Source organism: Phytophthora parasitica (genome assembly GCF_000247585.1).
Source record: "Phytophthora parasitica INRA-310 unplaced genomic scaffold supercont2.52, whole genome shotgun sequence".
Lineage (NCBI taxonomy): Eukaryota > Oomycota > Peronosporomycetes > Peronosporales > Peronosporaceae > Phytophthora > Phytophthora nicotianae.
Window position 1 is genome coordinate 55,638 of NW_008649038.1, and position 16,538 is coordinate 72,175.

At 51.5% G+C, this 16,538-nt stretch overlaps 11 protein-coding genes across 16 annotated transcripts; 5 read left to right on the top strand and 6 right to left on the bottom strand.

Moving 5' to 3' along the window:
• Window positions 1-4: 4 nt before the first annotated feature.
• On the bottom strand, window positions 5-650 carry PPTG_16298 (hypothetical protein; the record flags this gene model as incomplete). Its single annotated transcript, XM_008913126.1, has 2 exons — window positions 108-650; window positions 5-37 (listed from the first exon to the last, which is right to left on the bottom strand). The coding sequence occupies exons 1-2, from the start codon at window positions 594-596 to the stop codon at window positions 5-7; spliced, it is 522 nt and encodes a 173-aa protein (XP_008911374.1). The 5' UTR covers window positions 597-650.
• A 938-nt stretch (window positions 651-1,588) lies between these two features.
• Window positions 1,589-2,600, top strand: PPTG_16299 (hypothetical protein). The gene is made up of 2 exons (XM_008913127.1): window positions 1,589-1,785; window positions 1,862-2,600. The coding sequence occupies exons 1-2, from the start codon at window positions 1,627-1,629 to the stop codon at window positions 2,237-2,239; spliced, it is 537 nt and encodes a 178-aa protein (XP_008911375.1). The 5' UTR covers window positions 1,589-1,626; the 3' UTR covers window positions 2,240-2,600.
• PPTG_16300 (hypothetical protein) lies at window positions 2,295-3,108 on the bottom strand (the record flags this gene model as incomplete). Its single annotated transcript, XM_008913128.1, has 2 exons — window positions 2,295-2,499; window positions 2,573-3,108. 2 exons carry the CDS (start codon window positions 3,106-3,108, stop codon window positions 2,295-2,297), a joined length of 741 nt encoding a protein of 246 aa, XP_008911376.1.
• A 158-nt stretch (window positions 3,109-3,266) lies between these two features.
• Window positions 3,267-5,932, bottom strand: PPTG_16301 (hypothetical protein; the record flags this gene model as incomplete). The annotated part of the gene is made up of 3 exons (XM_008913129.1): window positions 3,267-3,366; window positions 3,440-3,604; window positions 3,672-5,932. The coding sequence occupies 3 exons, from the start codon at window positions 5,930-5,932 to the stop codon at window positions 3,267-3,269; spliced, it is 2,526 nt and encodes an 841-aa protein (XP_008911377.1).
• Window positions 5,933-6,310: 378 nt separating this feature from the next.
• Window positions 6,311-8,749, top strand: PPTG_16302 (hypothetical protein). 6 transcript variants are annotated; one of them, XM_008913131.1, is made up of 8 exons: window positions 6,311-6,634; window positions 6,701-6,869; window positions 6,932-7,027; window positions 7,099-7,494; window positions 7,567-8,041; window positions 8,113-8,262; window positions 8,329-8,453; window positions 8,509-8,749. In XM_008913131.1, exons 1-8 carry the CDS (start codon window positions 6,393-6,395, stop codon window positions 8,611-8,613), a joined length of 1,758 nt encoding a protein of 585 aa, XP_008911379.1. In that variant the 5' UTR covers window positions 6,311-6,392; the 3' UTR covers window positions 8,614-8,749. The 6 variants fall into 6 exon arrangements, with proteins under 6 accessions (XP_008911379.1, XP_008911380.1, XP_008911382.1 ...); XM_008913132.1 differs by having other exon boundaries at window positions 6,311-6,617; XM_008913134.1 differs by having other exon boundaries at window positions 6,311-6,869.
• PPTG_16303 (hypothetical protein) lies at window positions 8,713-10,741 on the bottom strand. Its single transcript, XM_008913136.1, has 2 exons — window positions 10,358-10,741; window positions 8,713-10,291 (listed from the first exon to the last, which is right to left on the bottom strand). The coding sequence occupies exons 1-2, from the start codon at window positions 10,625-10,627 to the stop codon at window positions 8,885-8,887; spliced, it is 1,677 nt and encodes a 558-aa protein (XP_008911384.1). The 5' UTR covers window positions 10,628-10,741; the 3' UTR covers window positions 8,713-8,884.
• Window positions 10,742-11,023: 282 nt separating this feature from the next.
• On the bottom strand, window positions 11,024-11,953 carry PPTG_16304 (hypothetical protein). The gene has a single exon (XM_008913137.1). It carries the CDS (start codon window positions 11,833-11,835, stop codon window positions 11,089-11,091), a length of 747 nt encoding a protein of 248 aa, XP_008911385.1. The 5' UTR covers window positions 11,836-11,953; the 3' UTR covers window positions 11,024-11,088.
• Window positions 11,954-12,155: 202 nt separating this feature from the next.
• On the top strand, window positions 12,156-12,740 carry PPTG_16305 (hypothetical protein). The gene has a single exon (XM_008913138.1). The coding sequence runs from the start codon at window positions 12,222-12,224 to the stop codon at window positions 12,570-12,572; it is 351 nt and encodes a 116-aa protein (XP_008911386.1). The 5' UTR covers window positions 12,156-12,221; the 3' UTR covers window positions 12,573-12,740.
• A 242-nt stretch (window positions 12,741-12,982) lies between these two features.
• Window positions 12,983-14,115, top strand: PPTG_16306 (hypothetical protein). Its single transcript, XM_008913139.1, has one exon. It carries the CDS (start codon window positions 13,249-13,251, stop codon window positions 13,939-13,941), a length of 693 nt encoding a protein of 230 aa, XP_008911387.1. The 5' UTR covers window positions 12,983-13,248; the 3' UTR covers window positions 13,942-14,115.
• A 309-nt stretch (window positions 14,116-14,424) lies between these two features.
• Window positions 14,425-15,798, top strand: PPTG_16307 (hypothetical protein). The gene is made up of 3 exons (XM_008913140.1): window positions 14,425-14,660; window positions 14,734-15,241; window positions 15,305-15,798. Exons 1-3 carry the CDS (start codon window positions 14,517-14,519, stop codon window positions 15,670-15,672), a joined length of 1,020 nt encoding a protein of 339 aa, XP_008911388.1. The 5' UTR covers window positions 14,425-14,516; the 3' UTR covers window positions 15,673-15,798.
• On the bottom strand, window positions 15,716-16,444 carry PPTG_16308 (hypothetical protein). Its single transcript, XM_008913141.1, has one exon. The coding sequence runs from the start codon at window positions 16,367-16,369 to the stop codon at window positions 15,809-15,811; it is 561 nt and encodes a 186-aa protein (XP_008911389.1). The 5' UTR covers window positions 16,370-16,444; the 3' UTR covers window positions 15,716-15,808.
• Window positions 16,445-16,538: the final 94 nt, after the last annotated feature.

Sequence of the window (16,538 nt, forward strand, 5' to 3'; positions counted from 1 at the left end):
GCTTCTACAGGTGTTGTAGGTTCCTCCTGGTTCTCTGCTGGGGTTTCCTGTGCACTCGCTCCATCGTTATCATTAGTAGGCTCACTGTCTCCAGCAGTCATGTCTACGTCGTCCGACGACGCAGCAGCTTCTGTTTCCTCGGTCTTTGGTGCTTCAGTCTCCACTGCAACGGCAGCAACTGCGACTGCAGCATTGTGGAGCTCATCTCCGAAGAGACTGACCAGGTGCTGGTGTCGTCTGCGAGCGCTGGGGCTGCCGGCTGAGCCGGGACTGAGCATGCCGAACTGGTAATTAGGCGGCCGCTTGGGACTACGCGAGGGCGAGTCAGCTCCACTGCCGACAGTGCTGACTGTAGCTAGCAATGCGTCCAGGTTAAGCTCCTTGCCCTGACGTAGATCGGCCACCATGTTCTGGATCATTTCCTTCGTGCCATCCACGTTAAGCCACTGCCGGAAAAGCTCCTCCATCTTCATGCGGCCTGCAGGGCACAGATGCGCACTCTCGATCTCCGACAATCGCAAGGACTCGGGGCCTGTGCCACTCGAGCTTGTGGGAGACGCCATAGATGCGTCCGATGTCTCCACTTCGACAGTCATTTATTCGTCTCACAAAAGGTCACGCGTACAACCACCGATATGACAAGAGAAAGGAGACTGGCGTCTTCTCGACGAAGGGAGGGGCCACTGCGAGAGAGCGCTGGGAGTCGAGATATTACAGCACCGGCCAGGCCTGCGCTTCCTGCTCGTCTATCTTCTTCGTGTCTGATAGTCCGACGTCTGCCGCCCTCCCTTCCGGAATGTGGCCCACACTACAAACACCCAGTAATCGGTCAAAATGGCCAATCCGATCGCGTCAAACACTTGGATACAGAGACGAGGACGATGTTAAGGTCGCTTCACTGCTTGCATCGCGGTAGATTCCTTGGACCGCATGGTGCTGCTAATGCGGCCCAGCTGCTGTCAAGTGTCATATATTTATTGTACATTGATTAACAACGTTGCTTTGCTGCCATGGCCAATGCAGCACCAACATCGTACAGATACAGAGCTCTAAAATGTAAAACCAGCATTCAAGAAGGCAAAGATCACGATGCTTTGTATGGTAGTCGTCGTCGATTGTGGCTAGAAAATCCCGGTGGCCCACGGGGATGCTGCCAGCAAGTTGCTGCAGCTCCATGGCCCAGGGGGATACTGCCAGCAAGATATGTTGAAACGTTGTTCACACTGGAAGCTTTCGGCAGACGTGTTGACATGATTGTACTAGAACTCTACCAGCAGTTTCGCTTTGTCCGACTTCGTGGTCGACACACTACTGTAGTGCTATTTTGTTCAGGCAAACCTGTCCTTCAGTTAACGATCCGCTTTCTATCGACACATTTGCATGTCTTATCTCGAAACCCTTAGTCGGAAGTCCGATAACTCTTAACAATACAATACTTCATAGGTATGCCGTGCTGAGGTCGGGATTGACATGTGAAATCGAGGAGCTCCAGTCTGCAAATTGAAGTTCGTGTAGCCAAATCATTTTGTGCGGTTTCTCATTTAAGTACGAAAGCTACGGTACTTTGTACCATATTTTGCAGTGCTATCTGCCATCCAACGCCGACACCAGCAAGCACCGATACCGATGTGGAAGCCCGGCAGCGACCGACCGCAGGACAAGAAGCCCAAGGACAAGACCAGCAGCAACAAGGACAATGCAATGGCAGTAAAGGGCGACAGTTTGCCTGCGCGCAAGGTGCAGAAGGCGCCGGCCAAGCTGTCTCAGAAGACACTTGCCATGAAGGTTCGTCCACCCGTCCGTTGGTTGCAATTGGAGCGAGCTTTGTACTAACGCTTGATGTTTCTCATTTCCTCCGCAGTTCATGCAACGCAAGAAAACAACAGAGGCGCAGCGCATCGCCGCTGTCAAGGAGCAGCACAAACAGGACACTTGGGAAACCACGCTCGAGGAAGACCAGGGCGACGACGGGTCCAAGATCGTCTGCATGCGCGACGTGCCCGACCCGTCGTTGCCATTACTTCTCGGTCGTCGTTCCTTTGGCGGCTTCAACAAGGGCGTGGAGGATGAATTCAAGGAGGCATCTAGAGCGCTACGCTTTGCCGCATCCGAGGAGAAGGAACTCCGCGAGGAAGTTTCGGCCGAGGAGATGACGTCGCGCATGCTCAAGTACACGGGGCTGGGCCGTCGCAGCGGAGGCGGCAAGCGACCCAACAGCAACAAGCGTCAGCGGAAATAAGCATTTGCATCCTCTTATGTTGATAAGTTATTGCCCCACACCACGCGATATAGAGTCACTCGTCGTCGCTGGCGTCCTCGTCACTGAAGTAGCTGTCTGCTTTCCGTTGGGGTCGACGGCGCGCTGATATCGCTGCTGACGCTGCGGATACTGGCGGTGTAATGACCGAAGGCGGTGCCGATGAGGCTGAAGACGCTGTCGACGGATACGCCAGCAGTGAGATGGAAAAATCTTCGTCGTCAGAACCCGTGGGTGGTGCTCTGCACCCAATAATCCATTAGATAGATTCCCCTTTGAATGTATTTCACAGTCACAAGGATAAGAACAACGTACAGAATGTTGGTGACGCCTTCATCGTTGAAATAGTGCGCGTGCTCGTGCGGGTCGAACTTCTTTTTCTTCTTCTTGAGGTTCTTCCTGCTGCTCTTGCCTCCTGTTGTCACAGGCCGCTCCCGTGTGCCCAGTACATTACGCGGACATTCGTACGATACGTGACCCAGCTCGCCGCACTCGAAGCAGCGTTGGGACGTCGTGTATTTGCGCTTCTTGGCAAACTCCCGCGAGCGGCCGTTATCTCGACTGAGCGACACTGCGAGTTTCATCCCCTCCAGTGGCATCTTGTCCATCTTGGCCACAGCCTTGGCACAGTCCTCGGCACGGGCGAACTGCACAAAGGCCACACCACGACTGCGACGCGTCTGCTTGTCCCGAAGCACTAATACACGCGCCAGCTTCCCAAATGGAGCGAATAGCTGCGCCACGTCATTGGTGGTGTAGGCATACGGCAGCATCGCAACGTACGCTGTGCATGGCGACAAGCCCGGCGGGTGCGGTTCAATACCGGGTGAGCACTCCGCTTGACTTGCCATATTAGAGACTAGAACCGTACCACATATTTGGTACATTAGTGCATCTGTACCAGAATGAGTTGAGGTCGGTTGTGTATTATTCAGATGCTAAATGCTGGCATCTTGCTTGTTGCTATGTGTGTGCTTGGCAGACCTCAGCAGGGTTGCACTTCGAATTCTTAGCGCAGTCCGAAGCCTTCGGCCTGGTTAATCGCCAACAGAAGACGCTCTTTGAGCTTTTCGCGACTGCTGTACTCCGGCAGCAGCAGGTGATTAAAACTGGCCGTCCAAATACACATCGTGTTAGCTTCGGCTGTACTCAATCTGTCAACAAGTTCAACATTATTTGTACCAGGTGTGCGCTGTAGGAAGTCGATCCGAGTCCGGTCCATTGCGTGAAATGACAAAGACGAGATTCGAGAGTCCTCGAATAGGTACACGATCGCTACCAGTTGCGAACCGCAGCAGCTTCTTCTTGTCCTCCAATGGAAGAGCGTGCACAATGGTCCAGAAATCTCTGCCAAATACAAAATTAACAGTGTTAGACACTTTAACCAGCATTAACTGGACCCGTAGTTACACACCGGATGATGGTACTGTCGTCTGTGAACCCGTCCTCGTAATGTGTAGCCTCCTCAAGCGCCTCAAAGTCCAAGTCGCTACTGCCACAGATCAGCAACTGCAACTCCTCCCACCGGAACATACTCAGCACCTCGTCATTGCAGACCTGGTGGAAACCGTGGTGGAATGCAGCATACTGTCGAGAGACTGACCTGTTCAGCACGTAGTCTACGTAGAGCGCTACATATTCTTCACGGTTGTCATTGGTCACGGGAATCGAGCTGCCACCGGGCTTTAATTCCACCGTCTTCACCTCTCCAAACACTTCGTACGAGTACTCAAAGTTGCGTTGGTACACTCCTTCGACATCGCCCTCAAAGTTCAACAACTGCCGTAGACCACGTCCGAGATCAGGCAGTGCCAACTCAAGATCCTCCAGTCCTAGTGTACAGCCCATGAGCTTCTTGTACACAATGTGTGGAAAGCTCACGTCCAAAATTACGGCGTTGTAGATCGCGAGTCCAAGCAATGTACCAATGAGCTCGAACTCCATCGTAACTTCCAGTGAATCGCTGTTAAACCACAATGTGCGTGTCTCCTCGTCATAAGTAAACATCCCGTAGGCTGGGTCGAGCAACTGTCGAATGAGGATCTGGAAGAACTCCTTCTGCACTCCACCTTCATCAATGCCTTCCTCTCCAACAAACTTCACCTTCAGAGGTTTCTTCAGTGTCTCCGCTGATGTCGATAAATGCACCAATTGCTGCATTGCGTCCTCTACGATATTATCGCGTCGCACCTTTAATACCAAGTACGGCATCGGAGCACCTTCCACCATAAAAATCGAGCGAGAGACCACAGCGTCTTGTGCACGTGCACGCTGTTCCAGGTCCGAGTCGATCTGCAGTACTTTGCTCTTGGAAGCTGCGTCCAATACAAACGGGAAGTCGCAGAACGACATCTCCGACAATTGGCGCTCCGGCATGGGCTCAGCGTCTTGTTGAGCCTCTTCGAGTTCCCGTTCTCGCTCCTCTCGCTCACGTTCGGCCTCGCTCTGCTCTTCATTCAACTGTCGACGACGTCGTATCTCGTCTCTCGTCACTCGTCGAGCTGCTCGTGTAGCAGCACGGCGTTTCTTCCAGAAGATAATAGAGCGCGAATAGTCCTGCACCACGTCCACCTCTGAGTTCACGGCGTCATTGTAGAACTCGTCGTAAGTGGCAAATGGCTCCGTCCCATTCACACGCTCTCGGTTCACGACATGGAGCTCTGCGAGGACACCACAAGCTGCATACACAAGGTCCATTTTGCGTGATCCATAGAGACAGACAGTGATTGCCTGTTGGAGGATGTCCAGGAGGCGATGTAACTCGTCAGCTGAGTAAAAGTTCATCCACTGTTCACGCACGAGAGCTTTGGCCTCGTCTGATAAGTAAAAGAAGAGTCTGCATAGTCCACCCACGACGTTTAAATAGTCCGGATCAAACATGGACGGATGCTCAAATAACACCAAAAAGAAGCGCAGGGTGCGTGGGGCGTGCCATGTCGAGCAAACATTCCACGGCTGCGTCACCAACATCTCCAGTGCGTTCCGGAACGTGTTCTGCATCGCCTCCTGGTCGCTACCTGCCATTGCTCTATCCAAGAGTGAAAACACTCGTCCCATTTGGTCCCGATCAATGCCCCACCATTGTGCCTTCACTTCGTCTTCTAAGTTTGACTTGACAAAAGCAGCACTCAGTGCATCTGGATCTGAGAAGACTTGATACACCAGTCTCTTGACCGTTCGGTAGTCGTCCGTCTCCGTTGCAAGCTTCAGAGCGTTCTCTAACTGCGTCCCCATTGGAATAACAGACGTGGAAGCTCTCGTTCCATTGCCGTTAGTAGTGGAAGTATAATGAGCTTTTGTATGAGAAGAAGACGCAGTTGCAGTCTTCACAGCTACAGGTGCAACTCCAGCGGTAAAAGCTTCCGTGATGCTAGTCGCGGCCAAGTCGTTGGCCACGGCTGACGTTGAGGCCGGCGGTGCCGCCTCCTTCAATGTCTCCATTTCGATATCCTCCTTGTGTTGCTGCTGGGTCGACGCATCCTCCATCTTCACGTCCTCTTGGGTCTGGATCGATGGACTGGCCGCTGCACCTCCGTTGGCTGAAAGCTGCTGCATCTCCAGTAGAGCACGCGCCACTGCGTCGTTGGGTTCCAGACCCTGCGACAGGAAGCGCGCGTATGATGTGCGGAAAAGCTCCTGCAAATGCTCGGGGTCTCCCTGCTGCTGCGTATCCATCGTCAGCTCAACTTGGTTCTTCTTCGTCTTCTCTCAAATGATATACTTCACCATCAAGCGATTTGTATTGATCTTAGTGAGTTAGCTGATTTCGGCCAATGAAACTGAGAAGCAACTGGTTTCATTGGTAGAAACTAAGCAATAAGGATGTTCGAGAACAAAAGTGTCATGACCAGCTACAGCCGCTGGCACTAGGCTAACCATGCTAGGACATCTATCGTCTTCATGATATCTTGGTACTACAAGCTTGACTCCTCTTCCAAATTCACGTGATTCTGCATTTTTTTTTTTTTACATTTGACAGCTCCATACAAAGTTTCAGTCTTTTTGTCGCAGTTCTGTGCGGATAGGACGATCTATTTTCCACCAATCAGAACACTTACATCCTCTTCCGACACCTCGAAGCAAATAGCCACTTCACTTTCATTCCGCACGCAGTGCGCCACGTAACTCTGGCAATATGGACGCTACCATTGAGGCATGGCGCAAGAAGATGCCTAGTAAGCGCGCTCTAACGTCGACCATCAACCAGCTCGTACAGCAGAAGTCTGTTGCTGTACTGTACACGCCTACGGAGGTGGAGCGTATCAAACAGATGACCGACATGATAGCGCAGGCCACGAGCGACTACGAGGCGGACGAAGACTGGGACCGAATTCTGCGAGTCGTCGACGCGCTCAGCAATGTCAACAACCGCGCTGTGTACGTGCAGCGGTACGGGGGTGTATAGTATTGGTACTAAAGTGCGGAATGATTGTCACGCGATAGGCTGAAAGAGTCGATCCGATACCTGAAGCTGCGGCTGGGAGATCCATCGTCGCGTGTGGTAATTCTGGCATTGACATTGACCGAGTCCATTGTCAAGAACTGCGGAGGCCTCGTGCATCAGGAGATCGCCACAGAGCAATTTATGGGCGAGATGGAGGCGCTCTACAGGGTACGATCCCTTAAATGCTATTCACATGTGACTTGGAGACTAATTAGTTGTCGATATCGTAGACGCACGCTAACAAGCGCGGTCGAGACAGTATGGAGATCGCCAGTCGCGTACTGGACATGATCCAGGCCTGGGGTGAAGCTTTCTTGCCATTCAGGGTAAGTAAATTAGTTTATTGCTGAAATTGCACACGAGTGGAGGGTTAATTGGTGAGTGGTTGTGATCGCAGCATGAGTTCCCGCTGTTTGTGGACACGTACCACAATATGCGCAAGAAAGGCATCAAGTTCCCGGATCAATACGACGAGTCCAAGGTGCCTGTGCTGACTCCGGAGGTTCATTCAGGAGGACGCAGTAGCCGATCGACATCGTCAAATCAGACGCGATCGATTGACACCTCGTCCTACTCGAACACTAGCAGTGAACTGGGTGGACTGTCGACACTTGAACTGTATCGAGTCGCGACGAATGTGCTAGAAATGTTTGAAGACATGCTGTTCGAGGCGCAAAAGGATACATCGTCAATTGGAAGTCATGGAGTGATGGAGGAGTTGGCTGTGGAGATAAGGGAGATCGTACACAGACTGGAAGGCGCAATCCCCATTGCTGTCGCGGAGGAAGACGAGGTCAGTGTCTGTTGTCTTGCGTGGGTGGTAGAGGATACAAGCTGACTTTAATTTCTAAAATGTCTGTATTAGAACCTTGAAAAATACCTGTCGATTAACGACGATCTTCATGCAGCGCTGAAGAAATATGACGCGCTATTAACAGGAAACCAGAAACCCGAAGAGGAGACTGCATCGAAGTCCAAGACGGAGGATATTAATCTCATTGATCCATTCGGATTAAAGGACGACTTGTCCCCGAAAGGCAAAGAGGACAATCAGGTATCAAGCGACGACGACCCATTTGCGGATTTTGTGCGTGCTCGTACTGGATCCATCAAGGGATCTACTGTCATTAAGGTTGTGGAATCGAAGCCTGAAGTTGAGGTCAAGGCTGCATCTAAGACACCTCAGCAAGACGAGGATGACCCATTCGCGAGTTTCGTGCAGCAAAGAGCAACCAAGATTTTCAGCAGTAGCAGCAACCAGGATGCGGAGAAGGAGACGAAGTTGGCGGCCGCTTCAACTCCTGCTGCACCCGCAAAGAACTTGATCGACCTATGGGACGGTAAGAACATCCCCCCCCCCCCTTCGCTATGTTGCATGCACAGCTTTACTGACCATAGTTTGTATGAATAGATATCCCTACGGCGACTCCAGCTCCAATTGTAACCCAACCTGCAAAGCCTGATTTTTGGTTAGGGGACGACTTGCTTAACAACTCTAATCAGCAGCCTACTGTCCTGCCTACTGCTTCTTCGAAATCGCCAATTCAAGATCCATGGAGTGGTAGTACCTTGCCCAAAGATTTTTTACTCCCGTTTTCCAGTTCTAATAGTCATGTTCTCTTCGCAGGCAACAATTCATTATCGAAGTCAGCCACGTCCGTCACATCACTACCAGGTCCTTCTAGCGCATCAAGCAGCACCTTGGGAGCAAGCTTGAGCGACCCATTCGACATGCTGGACTTCTCGACAAAGGTTCGTTGTATTATGCGTTTGCTGTACTTCCTTGGGCTAACCTTTTGTCATGTAGACTTCTATCTCGACTCCCGCCTCTGCCAATCCCTTTGACACTCACCAACCTCAGCAACCGTCACAACCGGTGGCCAATAAATCGTTTAACCCCTTCGACTTCTAGATAAACGCGAAGTTGTTCATGTTGATCTAATAACTGGATTTGCTGTACTTTGCGACTTACTGTTAGTATCTGGTATTAAAACTTACGAAACCAAATGAATGCAAACAGAAAAATTCATATATTAGCTCATGCCTCCAAAGATTTCATCGGTTGCAACTCTCAAGAAACAAAACGATTAAGCTTAGATATGTATCGTGATGAAGGTGATCGACCCAAGTGGTTGAGGTGACACGTCACTCTGCCACGCGTTGTCGTCATCTTCAGCCTCACTTCACTTGGAGCCCTTTGACGCATACTGCTGCGCTTGCTTGAACCCAGGCGTATCGCGTTCACCTCCAGTCTTTTCGGGCTTCGCGTGCTTGCCTTGCATCTCCTGATGAGCCGTTCCAGCAGCAGTTTTTGCTGCTTCCGACGCCTTCGCACGTGTCTGCTTGGCAGCTTCAAGGCCCTTCTCCGTGAAGGTCTCACCTTGAGTCGATGTTGGCTCCTTGGGCTTCGTCGTCTTCGCCTCCGTTCGCGTACCCATACTTTTGGCAGTATCGGCGGCCGATTGAGCCTTCTCTTTGGCTGCTTCCTTCAGCTCACCAGCCTTATCCTTAGCTTGGCCAACAACGCCCTTCGACTGCTCTTTCGTCTCTCCAGTCTTCTCCTCAGTCTTCTCCTTCGCTTGGCCAGCCATCTCTTCTGTCTTCTCTTTCGCTTGACCAGCAGTCTCTGCAGCCTTACCAGCCTTACCCTTGGCACCTTCTTTGGTTTGCTCTGCCTTCTCCTTAGCCGTCTCGGTCATCTCACCAGCCTTCCCTTTGGCCTGGTCAGCTTTATCTTGCGCCATCTCCTTCGCTTGCTCCGTCTTCTCTGCAGTAGTCTCCTTCATTTCTCTAGCTTTCTCCTCAGTCTTCTGTGTAGCCATACCAGCCTTCTCTTTACCTTTCTCGACTTCTTCACCGAAAGTCTGTTGCATCTCGTCCTTCTTGGCCGCAGCAGCTCCAGTGGCAGCCGCACCCTTCGCCTCCAGACCTTGAGCTGTGTCGGACTGCTGAGCTGCCAGCTTCGCGTTGTGCAGCGTCTCCGAGATGTAGCTCACGCTCTCCGTCACTATGTCCACTGTGGTGGCTGCCACCTTGCAGCCAAGACCGCCCGTGATCTTCGTATCCACCTTCGCGGCCGTGGCCGACACACCCAAGCGAGCATCCAAGTCGCGGACTTTCTGGACGACCCCACCGGCTTTACTACTCACGCCCAGCTTCTCATCGCTGTATTCGGCAGCACGTACGGCCTCACCCACAGCCACTTGAGCTCCCTGAGTAGCTTGGCCAGCCATGTTTCCAACGGCGTCACGCAACTTCATCAACTGCTCGTTGGTCGTCTCCATGGCGTCGGTGGCGCGTTGACGACCAGCATTTACCCAGTGGTGCAGTGTATCCATGGCCTGTTGACCGCGAGATCCCGCGTACTTGTCATCGTAGGCGACAGCTTGTTTCTGGAGATCGTCAAGTGATTCACGAACGGAATTCATGCCATCAATCGCCACGGGAACCGATCGTTCCGACAACGACTGGCCCTGGGTCTTTAGCTTCTGCGTCGCCGAACGTGAAGCATCAAGCGCCGACTTCAAGAACTGCCCAGCAGGCTCAAAGTCTTCGTGATCCTTCTCATACTCCTCGACACGCTTTGTCAACTATAAAGTAGGATAACATGAATACCGGTTAGAGGAGTTATTGCTACGCCGCCACTCGCTACGCACCTCGGTCAGATATGAGTCGGCCTTCTGAGTGGTGTCGTGGATCTGCTCCTTGGCACGGTCGATATCTTCTTGGTGGGCATCCATCTTGCTATGTAGGTCAGCCATTCGGTTGTTTGCTAGCTCTTCAGCGTCGATGTGTGGCTCAAACGGTAAACTGCACAATGAGAAAGGCTTCAAGCCTGAGGCTTTAAAAGCTCCCGTTAGGTCTGCAGAGCTTTCCGTGGTTTGGCCGTGAGCACCCTCGTCCCAGCGAGTGGTGGGTGTGAACATTAGCAAGGCATGACGGATAGCGACAACGGCCAGCTGAAAAAGTTGGGCGAAGAGGCTGCTTGGGCTTTTCTCAACTGTTCTTCTTCTCGGGTTTGCGAGAATGACGGAGGTCTGTTGTTGCTTTCTTGAAAACAGTTACAAAACTTTGGGTTTTGGTTTTACGGTGGCTTAAACCGGAAAACCTTGTTTTTATATGCAACTGTCTATCACGTCCTGGAAAAAAAAAAGCAGCCAGGAATGACGAGGTAACTGAACGAGAACCTTGCTATCGCTATCGAATATCGCTCTGTATATTGGTGCCCAGTTAATCTCTAAAAACAATGTGAGATTACAGTTCCGGGCAGCGCGGTGCAAATCTATGCAAAATACTAGTGCATGTAGTAACGATTAAACGAGTATTAGGAGTGGTAAGCGTTTTTGATTAGTATTGCATACGATGTGCATCTATTTTACTATCTCGCCTACGAGCTCTTCGTCGGTGTATTATTGATGTCGTCTGTCTTGGAGCCTTGCAACGCGCTCGCCACGTAGTCCATTCCTGACGACATCGCTTCCGTCGCGCGATCCATCAAAGTGGGGTCGCTCTTTGAAGTCGTATCCGCCGGCTTCAACTTGTCTGAAGCCTCCGACGCCTTGTTGGAGACACCATCGGCTACAGCGGACGCTTGCTGCGCCATCGCCTTTTTCGTTGCAGCAAACTGGTTCTGCAATGCCTCAAAGCTTTGGAACGTTGCATCTCGAGTAGACGTGACAAGCGATGAGATGGAGTCCTGCCAAGATGACAGCGTGCTGGAGCCGTTCTCTTTTGCATTTTCCGCGCTCGCATTGATAGAGTCGCGTACGTGGCGATCGTACGCCTGCGCAGACTTGCCCAAGTTGTCGAGTGCCGTGCCTACCTGCTCCATGGAGCGCTTGGCGGCATCGACCACGGAGTCCGATACATTGTTGCCATCTTTGCGAACTTCTTCTCCCGATCTCCTGAATTCGTCCACAGCAGCTCTGGCCCGGTCCATTGCGCTCTGGAAGTAGGAGGTTGCCGTCTCCTTTGACGATTTGTGCGAGGTATCGTAATCGGTAAACTTGGCTTTGAGCCCGTCAAGGTAACTTGAGGCTTCGTTGGCACCGTTCTGCATCATTTCGTGCAGCTTGGAGAACTCCTGGTGGTTGTTGCTAGAAGAGTTGGTGGGGGTCTGGTCGGAGATGGCCATGGTTAATGGAGTAGTGGTCTTAAGTTGGTTTGATTTGAGCCTTTGAGAGTAAATTCTGAAATGAGCTACAGACTTTGAGCACCAGAAAGCGCTGGTGGATCGCAATGCTTTGGAGGTTGGCAGCCAAAAAAAAATGTTTTTACGGCTGAGACAAAATTTATCACTGAGAAATGTTTCAACAATTCGACCGTTGCCAAAGAACCCTAAAAGGTCCCTCTTGCGATGATTAAAGCTCCGATGTCGGCCATACAATGTATGTCATGGCACGTGTTGTTGCGTTAAGTGAGCCGCGTTGGACTGTCAGTAGAATCCATGGTACTCTGGTTGAAGGAGTGGCCAGTGTGATACGAGCAGCGCCATTTCCACTTTTGGTGCCTCGAAGCCAAATGGCGAGTGCCTTCGACCCCCACGCCTTTGCGGTTGCCATGGAGCTGGCCAACCAGCTATCGAGCGACGGTGCGTTTGTCGATGAACTAGACAACGCCAAGAGCGACGACTTCGTTGACATTTCCTGCGACGACGTGGAGAGGGATCCCGTACTCGACAGCGACGGCGTTCAAGTATTCCGAGAATCGATTCCAGATAGTGTCTGCATTGACACCCCGGTCTTGAATGCGGCTGAGTACACAAAAGAAGCAACCATAGTGCACGGCCTGAAGTCGAGCTCTAGCTGGTGGTCGCTGATCGAGCACATGGTGGATGTGTCGGCCGACGATTTGTTGGAGATGAACTGGTGACCAATCGCCCGTTAGGTGATCTCGTAAATGGACCAAAATGCGCAACGGGCTATACACGCACGGTCACATCGGCTTACGAACTTCTACAAAAACAGTATCAAAGAGTATGTAGTAAGGGCGTACATGTAAACTTTGCAACTAAATAAATTATACAACAATACTTTCAAGTAGTTCTAAGCTTTTAGAGGTCATGGTTCATACATTGAATAGGGGGTGTTAGACTTGGTCAAAATTCAGTGGGACGTCTCCACCCGTGTTAATACGCGAAAGATTTTTTTTTTTTTCTCATGTACTCCGTACAACTTGAAGTTGCCCTCTGTGCGAGTAGTGATTGGTTCTCTTTTTCATCGAATGGATAAGGTTCACACCGCGTCCGGCTATCAACGAAGGCTCTCTTGCATATTGGACGCCAATCCAGTAGCCGCCCGACTGTTGAAACAAGTTGTATCTCACCGCTGAGAGTTCTCGAGCATTCTATCGCAGCCATAAAAGGATATTACTTGGCTTCTTCTTCCATCCTACATGCGGCACCCTCTAAACAGTTTTGATCGACGATCGATTGATGCTTTCCAACGAGCACCGCACGAGGCGGATGCTCGACCTCTACTCTGCTCATTCCAACATTTGATCTCAAGTGCACAAGCAAAACCAACCAACTCAACCAACTCAACCAATCATGGCTATCTCCGACAACAGCTCGAGCAACAACGCCGCCCAGCAGGAGTTCACCAAGCTGCAGGAGATGATGCAGAACGGTGCCAACGAAGCCACGAACTACCTGGATTCGCTCAAATCCAAGTTCACTGATTATGACAACTCGCACACGTCGTCGAAGGAGAAAGCGTCGTCCTACTTCGAGAGCGCCATGGACCGAGCCCGAAAGTCGGTGGACGACTTCAAGCAGAAGTCAGAAGAAGTTCGCCGACAGGGCAACAACGCGTCGGACTCTGCGGTCGATGCCGCCAAGCGATCCATGGAGCAGGCGAACTCGTCTCTTGACGACTTAGGCAACTCCGCCCGAGATTACGACCAGCGCGCACGCAGCAACATCAGCTCAGGCGTGGACACTGCCAAGGACAAGGGCTCGAGCGCACTGTCATCGATGCAGGACTCGATCTCGTCGCTCGTGAACTCCACCAGGGATTCGACGTTCCACGGCTTTGAGTCGTTGCAGAACCAGTTCGCAGCGACCAAGAAGGCGATGGGGGAGCGCGCGTCCTCCGCAGCCGACACCGTCTCCAACAAGGCGTCGGATGCTTCGAGCAAGATGAACCCGGATGAACCCTCGCTGATTGATCGCGCGACGGGAGCGGTGTCGTCTGGAGTGAACTACGTCACGAGCGCGTTCCAAGGCGACAACAAGAAATAAAGAGTCACTAGGAGATCGTAGGTGAGCGAGGAGGCGATCCAGCGACATTCATGACATTCATATTAGCTTTTCCTAAAAAGCAAATCTACTCTGCCTTTAACTCTACTTGGTGCTAGCGAGTTGCAGCGATCGTTGACTGAAGGTGCTGTTTTCATCGAAAATTAAAAACAATGCTTTGAGTATGTATATGAAAAGGCTATGGATACTAAGTTGAAGTTTACATACGTTTCTACATGAGCTCGTCAACATGAACTCCCCATCATGTTTTCCTACCTGTCTGAAGCTATGGCCATAACCTCGAAAGTTGCCAAAATAAAGCGTCGATCGAAGTGGTCACTGGCAAAACATTTCTGGCAAAGATGGTTTTGGAAAACCTTTTCCTCTGGTCCTTGGCAGCTAAATCAGTCAATGCTGGGAACAGCCAAAATGCACGAAAATAGCCACATTCAAGTGCCCTTCCAACTCTTCGCCACTCCTGTTTCTCCGTCTGCCTGCGTCAGTTGCAGCGCCTCTTGCTGGAAGGCACATCGTCGGTCGCTCACTCGCCATCCTGGTTTCTATAGATCGACACAACTATGTCGAAGAAAGGAGGCAATGAGATCGAAACACTCGTCAAGGTGCTGGAGAAGGGCAACAAGAACAAACAAGACATCGTCATCGACGACATCATCTCGAATCCCATTTCCTGTGGCTACCTGCTCGATTTTTGCCAGAAACAAGTACGTCAACGATTAAAACTCACTTGATCATGTGTCGTACTAAGTACCTGTTTTAACGAATGACTGCTTGTAGTACTGTGCAGAGAACCTCAACTTCTTCATGGCGGTTGACAAGTTTAAGGACGAGTGTGGTCTGCTCGATTTTCGCGACCCGGAGTCGGTGCAGTCGTGCAAGGAGATGGCAGACCAAATTTGGGCGGACTTTTTGTCTTTGAACTCCCCCAACGAGGTGAGTCTGCCTTCAGACGACCGTGAGCAGACCCAGGAGCGCATGAAGCGACCAGGTGAATACCGCGCCAAACTCTTCGATGTCGCAATGCAGGACGCCATCAAGACGTTGCAAAAGGACACACTTATGCGTTTCCTCAAGGCGCAGCAGTACACCGAGATGGCTACAAAAGTCTCATCTGTACACGAAATGATCGTCAAGAAGGTGTTCGACTCGGACAACTCGTACCAGATCGACATGCCGACAGCAACGACACTCACAGACGAGAAGATCGCGAAGGGAAACTTCTCGCTGGACGAGATTCTAGGTGACAAGATTCTCTTCCGTGAAATGCTCGACTATCTAGAGAAGAGTGCGTTGTTTAGTTTCTGCTTGTGTATGACAGCTTCACTAACCTGGTTTTTGGTTTAAACAGAGTTTAAGGCTGAAAACCTCAAGTGTGCGCGTCAGATCCGGCGATACGAAGAGATGGCACTGCAGATGAAGGCCGACGACCTCAAGGACTTTGCGTGGAATCTCTATCTCTATTTCATCGCTCCTGGGTCCCCGTACGAAGTATCGTGCACCAATTTGGACCGTAAATCGGTCCAATTGCGTCTTGGCTGCCCCATTAAGTCCATGTTCGAGCCGATCAAGGAGAACACGATGCTCGTGCTCAAGCAGGACCATAAGACGTTTCTACAGCAATTGCAGTCGAAGACGCTCAAGGACCGTCTCAAGGCGGAGAAGGCCGGTAGCTCGCCGCAGAAAACAGGCTTCCTCTCCAAGTTTAAAGTATTCTAAGACAACAGAGTAGATGACAGCAAGGCGACACCGCTAACCAGCACAGGATGATATGCACAAGCCTAAACCGTTCTATTATCTTTCGTGTCTTGCTTCCTACCACTAAAATACAGTCTTCACACTCTCTTCAGCCCTTTTATTGTCTCTGAGAAGCCGCGTCCAACAGTTTCTGCTCATCGATGGCCACTGCAGCCATCTCCATCTCAACGTCCTCCATCAGTGCGTTAACATGCGCGTCGTCCACGGCCATACAGCCCTCCTGCTCTGCATCGTAGAATGTATTTTGCACCACCTCGTCCTGCTCTTCTTCTTCATCGTATTCTTCTTCATCTTCTTCCTCTTCCTCGCTGTCAACGTCCTCGTCCAGCTCCGCGACTGTGCGCACCACGGGTCCGTTGTTCAGCGCCTCCTGCGTCACGTCCACAGCCGCCACGATCTCCTCGTCCTCATCGTCGTATACAAACCGCGTGTGTTTGCCCTGGAAAACGGGCAGTCCCTTCGCCACGTTCTCCTCGTCTTGGAAAAACTCGGAGCGCGCACCGATCTCCGGCTGTGCACGCACGGCGGCGTTCAGACGCTCTACCTCCTGCGTCGTGAACTCCACGGCCTGGCGCTTAAACTCGGCGGCCGAAATCTGTTGCGCGTACTGCGTCGGGGGCGCAGCAGAGGCGTCGTCCATTGCGTGGTCTGCGTCCATGGTGTCCGCTATAATCTACTTGGTCTCACTATGCCACAAACCGTTATGAAGCTCTTCCGGATCCGAGACGACTGGTGACGCCGGACTTTCGAATAAGGCCGCACAATAAATGAAATTATTTCCTTGGTGTCACATAAAATATTCAGGTTTCCCCCTCATAAGTCCGCGC

Excerpts from the sequence above, each read along its gene's own strand:
- PPTG_16299 (XM_008913127.1), top strand. The coding sequence starts at position 1,627 with ATGTGGAAGCCCGGCAGCGACCGACCGCAGGACAAGAAGCCCAAGGAC. Across the intron at positions 1,786-1,861 it reads AGAAGACACTTGCCATGAAG|TTCATGCAACGCAAGAAAAC; the intron begins GTTCGTCCACCC and ends TTTCCTCCGCAG.
- PPTG_16304 (XM_008913137.1), bottom strand. The coding sequence starts at position 11,835 with ATGGCCATCTCCGACCAGACCCCCACCAACTCTTCTAGCAACAACCAC.
- PPTG_16306 (XM_008913139.1), top strand. The coding sequence starts at position 13,249 with ATGGCTATCTCCGACAACAGCTCGAGCAACAACGCCGCCCAGCAGGAG.
- PPTG_16308 (XM_008913141.1), bottom strand. The coding sequence starts at position 16,369 with ATGGACGCAGACCACGCAATGGACGACGCCTCTGCTGCGCCCCCGACG.
- PPTG_16303 (XM_008913136.1), bottom strand. The coding sequence starts at position 10,627 with ATGTTCACACCCACCACTCGCTGGGACGAGGGTGCTCACGGCCAAACC. Across the intron at positions 10,292-10,357 it reads CCGACTCATATCTGACCGAG|TTGACAAAGCGTGTCGAGGA; the intron begins GTGCGTAGCGAG and ends CCTACTTTATAG.
- PPTG_16302 (XM_008913130.1), top strand. The coding sequence starts at position 6,393 with ATGGACGCTACCATTGAGGCATGGCGCAAGAAGATGCCTAGTAAGCGC. Across the intron at positions 6,635-6,700 it reads AATGTCAACAACCGCGCTGT|GCTGAAAGAGTCGATCCGAT; the intron begins GTACGTGCAGCG and ends GTCACGCGATAG. Across the intron at positions 8,454-8,508 it reads TGCTGGACTTCTCGACAAAG|ACTTCTATCTCGACTCCCGC; the intron begins GTTCGTTGTATT and ends TTTGTCATGTAG.
- PPTG_16307 (XM_008913140.1), top strand. The coding sequence starts at position 14,517 with ATGTCGAAGAAAGGAGGCAATGAGATCGAAACACTCGTCAAGGTGCTG. Across the intron at positions 14,661-14,733 it reads TCGATTTTTGCCAGAAACAA|TACTGTGCAGAGAACCTCAA; the intron begins GTACGTCAACGA and ends GACTGCTTGTAG. Across the intron at positions 15,242-15,304 it reads GCTCGACTATCTAGAGAAGA|AGTTTAAGGCTGAAAACCTC; the intron begins GTGCGTTGTTTA and ends TGGTTTAAACAG.
- PPTG_16305 (XM_008913138.1), top strand. The coding sequence starts at position 12,222 with ATGGCGAGTGCCTTCGACCCCCACGCCTTTGCGGTTGCCATGGAGCTG.